Source organism: Pelophylax lessonae (genome assembly GCF_965119305.1).
Source record: "Pelophylax lessonae genome assembly, chromosome: 4".
NCBI classification, from domain to species: Eukaryota; Metazoa; Chordata; class Amphibia; order Anura; family Ranidae; genus Pelophylax; species Pelophylax lessonae.
This window is the reverse complement of record NC_138771.1, coordinates 131499043-131512844: the sequence shown is the minus strand read 5'-3', so window position 1 is coordinate 131512844 and position 13802 is coordinate 131499043. Positions and strand designations below refer to the sequence as shown.

The following is a 13802-nucleotide window of genomic DNA, read 5'->3' as shown; positions in this document are numbered from 1 at the left end:
CAGACTTTTGTCTGCAGACTTACCAAAACCATGTAATATGAGGTCAAACCTAAACACTTTCAATTTGTATGCAATCCGGCAGGCCCTTGCACTACATAGAAAAGGTAAGTCTGCAGACAAAAGTCTGCAGATAATCTGCACGTGTGTATGGGGCATAACAATACAGTTGAGATATAAGGAAGACGTGGGAGTTACTATCTTCAGCGTCAATTGCTCTAAAATAGCTTTTACCTAGCACAGAGAAAGCTGGCGGATTATTTGGAATTTATTTTTAGCGAAAAGCAAAAAAACTGAAATGGATTTAATCCCTTTAAAACGTTGTGATTGATGTTACATCGTTGCCATTTACACTTTAAAATCTTTGTATGCTATCGCTCATAGAGAAACCCCCCCCTGCTCTGTGCACAGCTGTAGCCCTGAAATCTTCCTCTGTTCATGGCCATGATGTCCCTTAACTCTCCTCCTTGTGTCCTTCATGTTTTGTACAGCTCTATAAGAGAGGCCCCTGTGCCCTCTGACCGACAGACACCATGTTGCTCTCTCGAAGACTGTGCTTTCTTCCCTCTGCATCTGGGATGCTGAATTACCACTCAGTGGTGAGTGAGAGCTTTTCAATGGTCCATAACCAAAGTGGAACGAGTCCCCTGCCTTATGACCAACTACCTGGTGACTGGAGGAATGGATGGAGCGGCTTATACTACTTCATTAGAAAGGACGGCTTTCACAACATTCATCATCTCATGGAGGAGAATTACCAGCGATTTGGACCAATCTACAGGCAGGACAGACATTTTCTTTTCTTGGGGGGGGGGGGGGTGATTGTGGCCTTTGGTTGTGACATTTGTAGAAGAGGTAATATTCAGAATAAATCTTCTGCAGGATGAGGATAGCTGATAAGCAGAGTACAGATGCAGGTACAAAGTAAAAAGTAGGGCATGTTTTGCAAAAAAACATATACAGTAAAACCTTGGATTGCGAGCATAATTCGTTCCGGAAACATGCTTGTAATCCAAAGCACTCTTATATCAAAGCAAATTTTCCCATAAGAAATTATGGAAACTCAGATGATCCGTTCCACAACCATTTATTCATAAGTCTTTCAGTTTATAGTCCATATAAAAAGATTATAGCAATGTGATAGGTTGTGTCATCATAAAATGTCCATCCAAAAATGGCACCTCCACAAGGGGATTAGAAGCAAAATCCAGCAGGAGCTACAGAGTATAAAAGAGAAGAGAGGTGCCTCTAAGTGTAGCAGTATGGGGACATTTAATGAAGGTACAACATTTAGCAACTCACATGGTTGATGATTAAGAGGCATATCTAAGTATGCAGGTATCCGGGGTACAGCTGTCCACATAGACCATCTTCTGAACCACTGGCTCTCACCGATGTCAGTCTGCAATTGTGATTGGGAAGACTACCCTGCAGTAGAGTGATCTGAAAGCGAGACTTTGAATCACTCGTGGAGCGCAGCGTGGAAGAATGTGATGAAGATGGCAGTGCGGAGGATGGTCTATGTGGACAGCTTTACCCCGGATACCTGCATACTTAGATGTGCCTGTTTTAATCATCAACCATGTGAGCTGCTAAATATTGAACCTTCATTAAATGTAACAATATTGCTACACTTAGAGGCGCCTCTCTTCTCTTTTATACCCAGTTGTGGCATGATGCTACTTGTATATCAAGACATCACTTGTATATCAAGTCAAAATTTATTTTAAAAATTTGCTTGTCTTGCAAAGCGCTCTCAAACCAAGTTACTCTCAAACCAAGGTTTTACTGTATGGATAAAAAGGAAATGCAAAGTAAGATTGTGAATAAGGCCCCTTTCACGCAGGCGGACCGTTCAGATCCGCCTGTCCGTTTTTTTGGCGGATCTGAACGGTCCCCCCATGCATTCCTATGGGGCATCGGATGTCAGCGGAGACCTGTCCGCTGACATCCGACCCGATCCGATCCGTCAAATCTGGATGGATGGAAACCCTATTTTCCATCCGTCCAGCGGATCGGATCGGATAGGATCGGGTGAGAACGGACTGACGGTCCGTTGACATCCGATTTCCCCCATAGAGATGCATGGGGAACTGTCAGCTGTGTCTCCGCACACAGCGCGGAGACACAGCTGTCCTCCTGCTGCTCAGCGGGGGATCGGCGGCTCGATCCCCCGCTGAGAAAAACGGACTCCGTCCAACGGACGGAGTGTGTGAAAGGAGCCTTAAGATACTAGTGAGCAAGCTAGAAGACATACTCTAAAGGGGGTAGCAAGGGGACCTTTATACACCCATATGCTTAACAAAGTATCTCAACATCATAGCTCCCAACTGTTACCTGATTTCAAGGGACTGTCCCTGATTTGGAACAATGTCCCTCTGTCCTTTCCTTCTCATTTGTCCCTCATTTTGGTCTGATCTATATAGTTGTTTATTAAATGCACTTTATAACTTTCCATAAGTGTTTTCCAGTGCTGAACCTTTCATTGCAGCATTTGTAAATTTCAAAAGCCAATATGATGGAATAGTAGTGGCAAAAAAATCACTTGTTGGTTTAACTCAGTCTTTTACAACCATTATGGCCTGGCACCCTGGGCTACCTTAAGGTTTCTTCAGTGGTGCTTCGGCAAATTGCCTTTAAATTGCCAAAAAATTGTACACAAACCAGCATATGGATGAAGGCTGCCTTTTAGTTACACAAAGACACAGGGTTTCATTGTGCACCATGACAACCTTCTAGCTGCTGGCATCCTAATGACCATTGGCATAATAGGTTGATAAGGAGGATGTCAGTTGCCTGCATAGCATCCTTGTTTGACCCTCCCCTGCCCCCTCTCTATCAGTGTTGAGGTTACATTAGTTGAGTGATGGAGAAAAACTATGGGAGAAGAGAAACATTGGAATACTAGTCATTAACAGTTTTCAAAAGTATATTTGCTTTGGAAGAATTAATCACATCAAACGCTGGGCGTCCTACATGTGTAGATGTTGCTGCGTTATGTAAAACTATGAGAATAGTTTTTACATTTTAAAATGGGGTGCCTCGAGACTGTTCATATTTTTAAAGGGTGCCCTGAGATTGTCCATCATTTTTAAAGGGTGCCTTGACTGAAAAAAAGGTTGAGAAAAACTGGTCTAACTCAGTGTTTCTCATCCTTTTTTCAGTCAAGGCACCCTTTAAAAATTATGGACAGTCTTGAGGCACCCTTTAAAATTTATAGACAGTCTCAAGGCACCCCATTCTAAAATGTAAAAACTATTCTAATAGTTCTACAAAATGCAGCAACATCCACAACTAAAAATAGTAGGGCACTAAATGTTAGAGGTGATTTATTCTTCCAAAGCAAATACATTTTGCAAACTGGTACTGACTAGTATTCAAATGTTTCTCTTCTCCTTCAGTTTTTCTCCATCACTCAGCTAATGTGACCCCAACACTGATGGAAAGGGGCAGGGGAGGGTCAAACAAGGATGCTGTGCTGGTAACTGACATCCTCCTTATCAACTGATGATGTCATTGGTTGTTAGGATGCCAGCAGCAAGAAGGTTGTAATGGTGCACAATGAAAACCTGTGGCTTAATGTTACTAAAAGGCAGCTTCATGCACATGCTGGTTTGTATAACAATTTTGGGCAATTTTTAGGCATTTTGCCAAGGCACCCCTGAAGATACCTCAAGGCACCCTGGTTGAAAAAGGCTGGTCTATCTAATAATTTTTTTGTATAATTCTCCTTTAACCACTTGCCTTCAGTGCACTTTCACCCCCTTCCAGCCCAGGCCAATTTTCAGCTTTCAGCGCTCTCACACATTGAATGACAATTGCACGATCATGCTACACTGTACCCATATTAAATTTTTACCATTATTTTCACACAAATAGAGCTTTCTTTTGGTGGTATTTAGTCACCACTGGTTTTTTTATTTCTTACAAAAAAAAAAAAAGAAAAAAACATTTTGAAGAAAAAAAAAGTTTTTCTTATTTTCTGTGAGTACCTTTTGAAAATAAATAATTTTTCTCCTTCACTAATGTGCGCTGATGAGGCAGCACTGATGGGCACTGATAGGCTGCACTGATGGGCACTGATGAGGTGGCACTTATGGGAACTGATGAGGTGGCACTTATGGGCACTGATGAGGTGGCACTGATTAGGAGGTACTAATATGCACTGATAGGCACTGATAGGTGGCACTGACAGGCGGCACTGATGGGCACTGAAAGGTGGCACTGATGGGCACAGACGATCGGCGCTGATGGGCAGCACTGATGGATACTGATGGGCAGCACCATCAGTGCCCACAATCAGTGCCCATAGTGCTGTCAGTCAGTGCCTAGATGAGCAGGCACTGATGGGCACTGAGTGGCAGCACTATGGGCACTGATGGTGGGCACTGTGGGCACTGATTGGCACTTGATTTCACATTTGTGTAATCAGGGCACTGATGATCAGTGCCCTGATTACATGTCTTTGTCTCCCCTATGAGGAGGAGCCGCTGATCATCTCTCCTCACCTCACACACTGACAGTGTGAGGCGAGGAAAGCCGATATAACGGTACTTCCTCATTTGCATGTGACCGGCTTTGATTGGAGACAGCCGATCACATGGGTGAAGAGTCATGTCATTGACTCTTTACCGAGATTGGGATTGCGCCGTGTCCTAGCAACACGGCTACGATCGCCGTTCTGCGTACCCCCGGGGGGTGCATGAGAGAGGCAGTTCTGGTGCGCCATCATATGACGGCGCCCCAGAACATTAGATGCACCGTTCCGCCGTCATTTGACGGTGGGCGGGTAGCGTATGGTTAAGGGGGCATGGCAGGGGTTTGTGTCTTATGCATACATACTTTTGCAAATAGGTGTCCTTTTTTCCCATCTCAAAAAGTTGGGAGATATGCTCAACATGGTAAAAACAACACTACTGCTTTATGGCACTCACCATACCATGATGTGCAAAAAAAGTTTAAAAAATACAACATACTCTGCTTCAGCAATAATGAAAAAAAATACTCAAAAGATATCTTTCACACCTCTAGGGGCCTGATTATTATTATTAAGTCACAAGCGAGTCATGAGGCCAACAATCTTGGTCAATGAAGTAGAGATGCCTTATCCAAATGCTTGCATGCATATATGTGCAATGCATGTGCATACTTGGCTTGGGGTATGCACATGCATATTCACTGAAGCTAAAGTGGATGTAAACCCTCACATATACCCAGTGAACTGAACAGCCTTATATTATTCATAGAGTAAAAAAAAAATCTGCTTTATATATTCTTTAGAAAGTGCACAACGTGCTAGAGATTTTCTCTTCCTGTTCAGCACTGGGAGTGTAGTGAAGCCTTACACTGTGTGGCAGCTGATTGGAGGAAAGGCACATACCCCCACTCCACTTAGAAACATAGGCAGAGGAAAGAAGAGCTGTGCTGTGACAAGAGCAGCTGTCTGCTAATCCAGGAGTTCCCAAACTGTGGGTCGGGACCCATTGGTGGGTCGTGAGCTGCATTTGAGTGGGTCGTGAAGAGCCGGAAATCACTAAGAGCGGGCCTGCATAAATTGTGCTGTGCGAGCCTGCGCAAATTACAGAGAGCCAGAGCAGTCAGATTGCGATGGATTCAGGACCTCGCCTACGCAGTTAATGGAGACTGATCTGCATTTCCCACGAGGAGGATACTTGCATCAGTGAGTACGTATGTTGGCTGTTATGTAGGATATGTTCATGGGGTGTAGAGCCAGCTCCTCGGCCCTGCTGGCAGCAGCGGTGGTGGCTAGACTGGTGGCGGGATTCTCTCAGCTATAGCAGGCAAAGACAGCAGCCTTGCTGTCACAGGAGAACCAGGTGGCCTGGCGGTATTAGGAGTTTATGGCAGCTTCTGTGACCCCAGTAGAGGATCTGAAGGAGAAGAGCCAGGACACCAAGACCAGCATAGAGCTCCTCATCATGGAGACTCTGGGTAAGGTGTGCTGGGCCCTGGAGAAGGCAAACAGGGGCTTCACCTTCACTATGGACCGCTGGGAGAGGAAGAAGGGTGAGTGCCATATAGCCTTATATTTATTTAAATATTAAATGTATTCAAAAATAAAAATTGCAAAGTAGTAAATTGATATTTTTAATTTAACATCCTCTTCCCTTTAAAATATGTATTATTAAAATTTGCATTTATATAGCGCCAACAAATTCCGTAGCGCTTTAAATATTCATTTACAAGTGGGTCCCGAAAAATAACTGTATTCAGAAAGTGGGTCTCGGCCCAAAAAAGTTTGGGAAGCCCTGTACTAATCTATTTATAGAAACCTCCCACATTACAAAATTCACCCTGGTTTTATCTCAGTTGATGAGAACTTGTCAGAAGTTATCATGCTAATAACAGAAGAATGGAGCAGGAGAAAGCCACAGGACTCAGGGCTTTGGAGAGAGATAAGGAAACACTGCAGATAGATGCGCTTAGGTCAAATTTCATGAATCAGGTTTACATCCACTTTAACCACTTCTGGACCGGAAGATTTTCCCCCTTAATGATCAGGCCATTCTTTGCTAGTTTGGCACTGCGTTAACGGACAATTGTGGGGTTGTGCAACGCTGTACCCAAATAAAATTGATGTCCCTTTTTTTCTACAAATAGAGCTTTCTTTTGGTGGAATTTGATCAACTGTGCAATTTTTATTTTAACAATAAACAAAAAAAGAGCGACAATTCCGAAAAAAAAAATATATATTTTTTTTCACTTTCTGCTATATAACATTTGCCCCAAAATTTTTTGAAAATCTAATTCTTTTATCATTTTAGGCCAATTTGTATTCTGCTACATATTTTTGGTAAATAAATATCAATAAGTATATTTTGATTGGTGTGCGCAAAAGTTATCGCATCTGCAAACTAGGGGAAAGATTTATGTCATTTTTATTTAGTTATTTTTTTTTTTTTACTATTATTAGCGGCAATCTGTGATTTTTAGCGGGACTGCGACATTGTGGGGGCAGATCGGATCCCTAACTGCCATTTTTGACTCTTTTGGGGGGACCGGTGACATTGCTAAGGTAATCAGTAGGGACTGACCGATTATCGGCAAGGCCCCGGGACTGGCCGATATTGCTGATATTTTTGTGACGTCATTCTGCCTTCTTAGGCTGCCGCCCTCGCCTTGGACAGCCTTGTCTGGAGTCGGGACCAGTCTCATGGGAGTTTATCACAGCCATACACCCACCCACAGCAGCCCAGTGCCAGCCAGCCACCCACATCCACAGGCCCTGTACAAGCCAGCCAGCCACAGGCACTGTACCAGTGAGCCAGAAAACCACCCACAGGCCATGTACCAGCCAGCCAGCCACCCACAGGCCCTGTACATGCCAGCCACAGGCACTGTACCAGTCAGCCACCCACCCACCCACAGGCCCTGTGCCAGCCACCCACCCACCCACCACAGGGTCCCAGACAGCCAGCCACCCACAGACAGGGTGCCAGACAGCCAGCCACCCACAGGCCCTGTACCAGCCAGCCACAGGCACTGTACCAGCCAACTGCCCACAGGCACTGTACCAGCCAGCCACCCAAAGCCCCTGTGCCAGCCACCCACCTACCACAGGATGCCAGCCAGCCACCCACCACAGGGTGCCAGACAGCCAGCCACCCACCACAGGGTGCCATACAGCCACCACGGGGTGTCAGCCAGCCATCCACCACAGGGTGCCAGCAAGCCAGCCATTAAGCATTAAACAAAAATTAACATGTTCAGTTACAGATTTGTTTTGAAAATTGTCTATTTTTCAAAACTTTAAATGTACAAAATATCGGCCCATATCGGCCAATACCGATACGTTGTGACCAAAATATCGGTATCATCCCTGAAAAAACCATATCGGTCTATCCCTAGTAATCAGTGCTAAAAACATGACACTGACAGGGAAGGGGTTAACCCAGGGGCGATCAAAGGGTTAAGTGTGAGCCTAGGGGGTGTTTTCTTACTGTGGGGGGGATGTGCTTGTAATATCAACACAGAGACCTTTGTTCCTAAATAGCAGGAACACAGGGGCTCTGTGTTGATAGCAGAGAGAACAACGGTCTGCTGTGTTTACAACAGAAGATCGGCGTTCAATCTTCATGGGGAGCAATTGCGGGTGCCCGGCGGCAATCACGGCTGCAAGCCCCAATCCTCGGCTTCCTCACTGGCGAGTGGGCGCTAGCGTGCACCTCGGGCGGGACACGGGCGCCCACAGGATCGCTCCCGCGAACCGCTGAACAGGTATGGCAATTCGCAGGCACCTGCAGACCTGCCACCGTATAACTGCAGCAGCTGGTAGGCAAGTGGTTAAGCACACATCCCCATAGCCACATATCCCCATTTTCCTGTACATTATAAAAATAAATTATCGATTTGTGATCATGCATAGCGGAACAATGGCAACTCAGTTATGCCCTTAAAATTATATTAATGTGAGTGGGAAAATCGTTAATGTATATGTTATAATGTTTTTGGAATATTTCATGAATTAAAAACCTTTTGCCAGGTAAAACACTTCTTACCTGCATTTCAGCTGTCTTTTAAATAATTTGCCCAGGGGACAGACTTTTACAGTATTATATATGCCCACTAAACTTTTTTTAAACGTTTCAGATGTTTCTTGCTATCAGGATTTTGTACACACCACAGAACTCAGAGTCAGTCTATCTACTCTGTGCTTTAGTCCCTCCTTAGTAGTTTCTAATCTGACCGGACCTCTAACTACCAGAAGTGGCCTTCGGAAGCCTAACCTTGCTGGAGGCTGTGCTGGTTATAGAGCCTTAAGCCCCGTACACACGTAGCGATTGTCGGCCGAACGATCGGCCGTCTTTTGTCCGGTGCTGTCCTGTCGGTTGAAAAGTGCTAAAGACTGCACACAAATTTTGTCGGCCAACAACAGCCGACTGCAGAAGTGATGTCATGTGATGGTTAACTTTCCGTGTGTTTTTTCTTCTCTGAGCATGCCCAGTCTTGCTCATCTGCTGTTTGTCGGCCGAATTCTGTACTGACTGAGGAACAATTGGCCGTTCTGGTGTTGACCAACAAAAATTTTAATGCTTGCACACCAGATTCTGTTCGGCCGAAAAGTCGCTGTCGCTTGTCGGAAGCATCATACTAACAAGCCGACAATCGGCCGACTATCGCTACGTGTGTACGGGCCTTAAAGCTAGTGTCAGGACTTGAGTCACCTGCTGGTGGCACTGTGCTTCCCAGAGCAGAAAGCTGTAGTTCCAGTGGCCACTAGCGGGTGTCTACCAGCAGCCCACAGGTTCTAGTAATCAATCTTCACCTGATGCTGGCTGCAGGGAGGACAATTAACCACTTCCATACCGGGTCATAGTAAAACCGGTTCCGACCTGTATCCTATGTGTTTTCAATACCTTTGTTTTGTAAGTATAGCATGAAAATTTTGGGGAAATAAATACGAGAACGTATTACACTATTGGCCCCTCTTTTTATTACATATCTTGGCTATACGATCACCGCCATATCGGAGCGATCCCATCAAGGGCACTTGGAACCAGTACTGGGGCCTGTATATCTCAAGTCGCATTATTACTACACGCGCTGATATATCTACATTGTGGTGAGTAGGGGACCTGGAGGGCCACTCACAAGAGCACCAATTTTGTTTGGACGGCTTTGCACCTGAGCACTTTAATTATCTTTCGCACCAGGAATAAGGATTTGCACTTAAGCACTTTTAAGAGTCACTATATTCATCAAGAAGGACTTTTTTAAGTAAAAAGGTTAACAAGTTATATTAATTTTATTGCCTATATTTGCATTTTATTACACATATTTATTGGTCACAATTTTTATGCTAGCGCTGTTTTAATTTGCTAACACATATGTCTTAGGGTGTTTGCTTTCCACAATGGGGTCATTTTGTGGGGGTTTCCATTGTCCTGGTGTTCCAGGGCCCTCAAAAGTGTGATTGGTTGCAATGAAATTATATGTGTAATTTATGCCCCTAAAACACCTGATGGTGCTCCTTGCATGTTGGGCCTCTGTATGTGGCTATGCTGTGACAAAGTCCCACATATGTGGTATCGCCATACTCAGGAGGAGTAGCAGAATGTATTTTGGGGTGTCATTTTTGCTATGTACATGCTATGTGTTAGAAATATCTTATAAATTGAGAACTTTGTGTAAAAAAAAATGAGTTTTCATTTTCTTTCCACATTTTCCAAAAACTTGTGGAAAAAAATGACATGTTCAAAAGACTCATTATACCTCATAGAATATACGTTGGGGTGTTTGCTTTCCAAAATGGGATTTTGTGGGTAATTAAATTTTCCTGGTGCTCCAGGGCCTTCAAAAGTGTGATAGGACGTTAGGAAATTATATGTGTAATTTATGCTCCTAGAACACCTGACGGTGCTCCGTGAATGTTGGGCCTCTGTATGTGGCCAGGCTGTGTAAAAGTCTCACACATGTGGTATTGCCATACTCAGGAGGAGTAGCAGAATGTATTTTGGGGTGTAATTGCAAGTATGCATATACTGTGTGTGAGAAATAACTTGTTATTATGACAATTTTGTGTAAAAAAAATATATATATATATATTTCTTCATTTTCCCAAGAATTGTGGGAAAAAATTACAACTTCAAAAAACTCACCATGCCTCTTACTAAATACCCTGGAATGTCTACTTTCCAAAAAGGGGTCATTTGTGGGGTATTTGTACTGTCCTGACATTTCAGGGCCTCAAGAAATGAGAGCTGTCGGTACATCAGGTGTGATTAGGTGTGATCAATTTTCAATGATTGGCACCATAGCTTGTAGACTCTATAACTTTCACACAAACTAAATAATAAACACTAATTGCCAAAAATGTCAGTTAGGGGTCCGATCTGTCCGCCGCAATGTCGCAGTCCCGCAAAAAAAATCGCAGATCGCCGCCATTACCAGTAAAAAAAAAAAAAAACCAATAAAAATGACATAAATCTTTCCTGTAGTTAGTAGACGCAATAACTTTTGTGCAAACCAATCAATATACGCTTACTGCAATTTTTTGCAAAAATATGTAGCAGAAAACAAATTGGCCTAAAATGTTAAAAAATTTTGATTTTTAAATTTTTTTTTTTGGGGAATGTTATATAGCAGAATGTGAAAAATACTGTTTTGTTTTTTTTTTTTTTTCAAAATTGTCGCTCTTTTTTTGTTTATAGCACAAAAAATAAAAATCGCAAGGGTGATCAAATACCACCAAAAGAAAGCTCTATTTGTGGGAAAAAAAGGACATCAATTTTTTTTAGGTACAGGGTCGCACGACCGCGCAATTTTCCATTAAAGTAACGCAGTGCAGAATCGCAAATATGGTCAGGAAGGGGGAAAATCCTTCCGGTCTTAAAGTGGTTAGAATAATGCAGTACCATATTGCAAAAAAATGGCCTGGTCATGAAGGGGACTAAACCTTCTGGGGCTGAAGTGGTTAAGGGAATGGTAAAAGGACTTACAATTTAGTCCTACTATATTTCATTGATGGATTTCTGTAAAGATGCATATAATAGTAATAACAGTTCTTTTGTTCACACAGGGAGAAATTGGGAACATATGATAGTGTTTATATTCAGCGACCAGAAGATGCTGCTACCTTATTCCAGGTGGAGGGGATACATCCAGAGCGACTGAGGATCCAGCCATGGTTTGAATATCGTGATTATCGCAACAAGAAATATGGGGTTCTGCTCAAGTATGTTTATAATATGAAGTTTTCATAGAAGGCTGTAGTCAAGGTGCATGATATGATTCTGACTCTCTGCTAGTAGTTTAATTAGTTGGCATGCTCATTCTCCATTGTGGATATCAAAGTGTATTTTTCTGTTCAAGATTAGAAGATACATGATGTATTTCATAGGCCATTTTCACTGTGCTGCTCAATGTCCACCGATTTCTTTGGTGATCCAGAGTTCCAGAAACTGTATACTGTATATTTTTCACAATTGTACATGCTTGATTCCCTTATTTTCAATTGTAATAATTGTGAAAATTTGCAGATTACCTTTTAGAGGGAACTTTCACTGAGTTAGTACATTCACTTTGTCCCTTGCTTAACAACAGTTGAGATGACAAAAGGCTATTAATGTGCCAAAAAGAGCTATATTGATATCAAAAAGAGATATATTAATACCACAGCAGAGGGATACCATCATCCAGTAATTGATTAAAGAGAAAAATATAAATCTAGCACAATTCCCAGCCGTTTTGCTGGATATGGGTCCGCCTGGGTTACCGATAGCACCAACAGCACATTTAAGCATGTTTCTCCAAGTGTGAGCACTGAGACCACCAGTCCAGTATCTTTGGGTTTTCATATTTATTGAGAACTTGGATGGGAGAAGGGATGAGTGGGATACTCCTTTAAACTATGCACAAATTGCTAGGGACAATTGAAAAATGCCGTTTGGCGCTGACTTGACACTGGCTGGATGCCGGTCAACGCTGATTAACGCTGGCCTGCTGCCTGTTATCGCTGAACTGACTTCTGACTGCTTTCCTTAATGAAGAAGTCCTATTTAAGCTCCCTTAAGCACTCCTTGCTGAAGTAGCTACATGTATACTCTGCTGCACTGCTGAACACTTCAGGGCCCGCGCAAGCGCCCCTTTCACTGTCTTATCTTCAGGGCTTAGACACTGGCACCCCTTTCCTAAGCCTCCTCTACTGGTTAGATGGCTCTCGGATCTACCTAGGAGGGTGCTACATAAAGAAGAAAAAAAGTTTCAAATAAATGAAGTATCTCTGTAACCAAGGAACATGGAGCTCACACAATATGTTAAAAATTGTTTATATTTTAAAATAATGTGTGAACTCTATATTACTTGGGAACTGAGATAGTCTATTTCTTCTTTGGAGCTTTTTTGCTTCTTTAGGTTTTTCTCTTTAAACAGCTGCGATGAAAAATCTGTGCATTGTCTTTTTAAATTAGTTGGCTTAGTGAATGAGGTGGAGTGAAAAGAAAATGCATTTTGCAAAGAATTCCAAATCATGTGCAAGGAAAAAAAAAAAAAAATTGTTAGCACTTGGATCCTGACTTAATAAAACCTAAAGAATTTTAATTTTTCAAAATGAATTTTCATTTTGTAAGGCCTATTTCACACAAACGTTTTGATCGCCTGTCAGTTTTTTAGGTGGATCTTATCGGATCCTCCATTCATCCCTATGGGGCAGTGGATGTCACCGGTGACACCCGCTGCCATCCGCATCCGATCCTGTCCGTGAAATCCGGACGGATGGAAACCCTATTTTCCTATACGTCCAGGGGATTGGATCGGATGGGATCGGATGAGAGCGGACAAGCAGTCCTCTCTCATCTGATTCCCCCATAGAGAACAGCGGGGCTCTGACACCTCCCTGGAGCTGTCCTCCACCTGCTCAGCGGGGATTGGCAGATCGATCCCCGCTGAGCAGAGAACGGTCCGCACCGCACAGCGGACCGTGTGAAAGGACCCTTAAGGAAATTTTCACTTACCATAGTGCATGAGGTAAAACAGTGAAATTCACTTTGCAAGGAATATCTAATTATGTGCATGTAAAATGTAAAATGCAGGATTTTTGTTGGCATGACTGGATGAGTGAAGTCAAAGTGGATCACGTGAAGTTTTCTGCTTGTCATGAGTTACACTCACACTACAAGGTTGGATCATGTGAAGTTTTCTGCTTGTCAAGACATGCCCGAAACTTGAAGGAAATGATAAGCATAGGGCTTATATGACAGGGTGGAAGGAAAACCAGGCAGTAGGGGGTTAAATTATTTGTTAAGATATGAGAGGTCAGGACTCTTACTTTTTTGGTGAGGTGATGG

The 13802-nt window shown here is 43.1% G+C and overlaps 1 protein-coding gene across 1 annotated transcript in view; it reads left to right on the top strand.

Annotated features, from left to right (window-relative positions):
* The first annotated feature begins 489 nt into the window (after positions 1–489).
* CYP11A1 (cytochrome P450 family 11 subfamily A member 1) overlaps positions 490–13802 on the top strand; it is a 52564-nt gene continuing 39251 nt past the window's right edge. Inside the window, exons 1-2 of the mRNA XM_082254940.1 lie at positions 490–778; positions 11537–11692. Of these exons, the coding sequence (XP_082111066.1) occupies positions 531–778; positions 11537–11692 (404 nt within the window). The 5' untranslated portion in view covers positions 490–530. The remainder of the gene's footprint in view (positions 779–11536; positions 11693–13802) is intronic.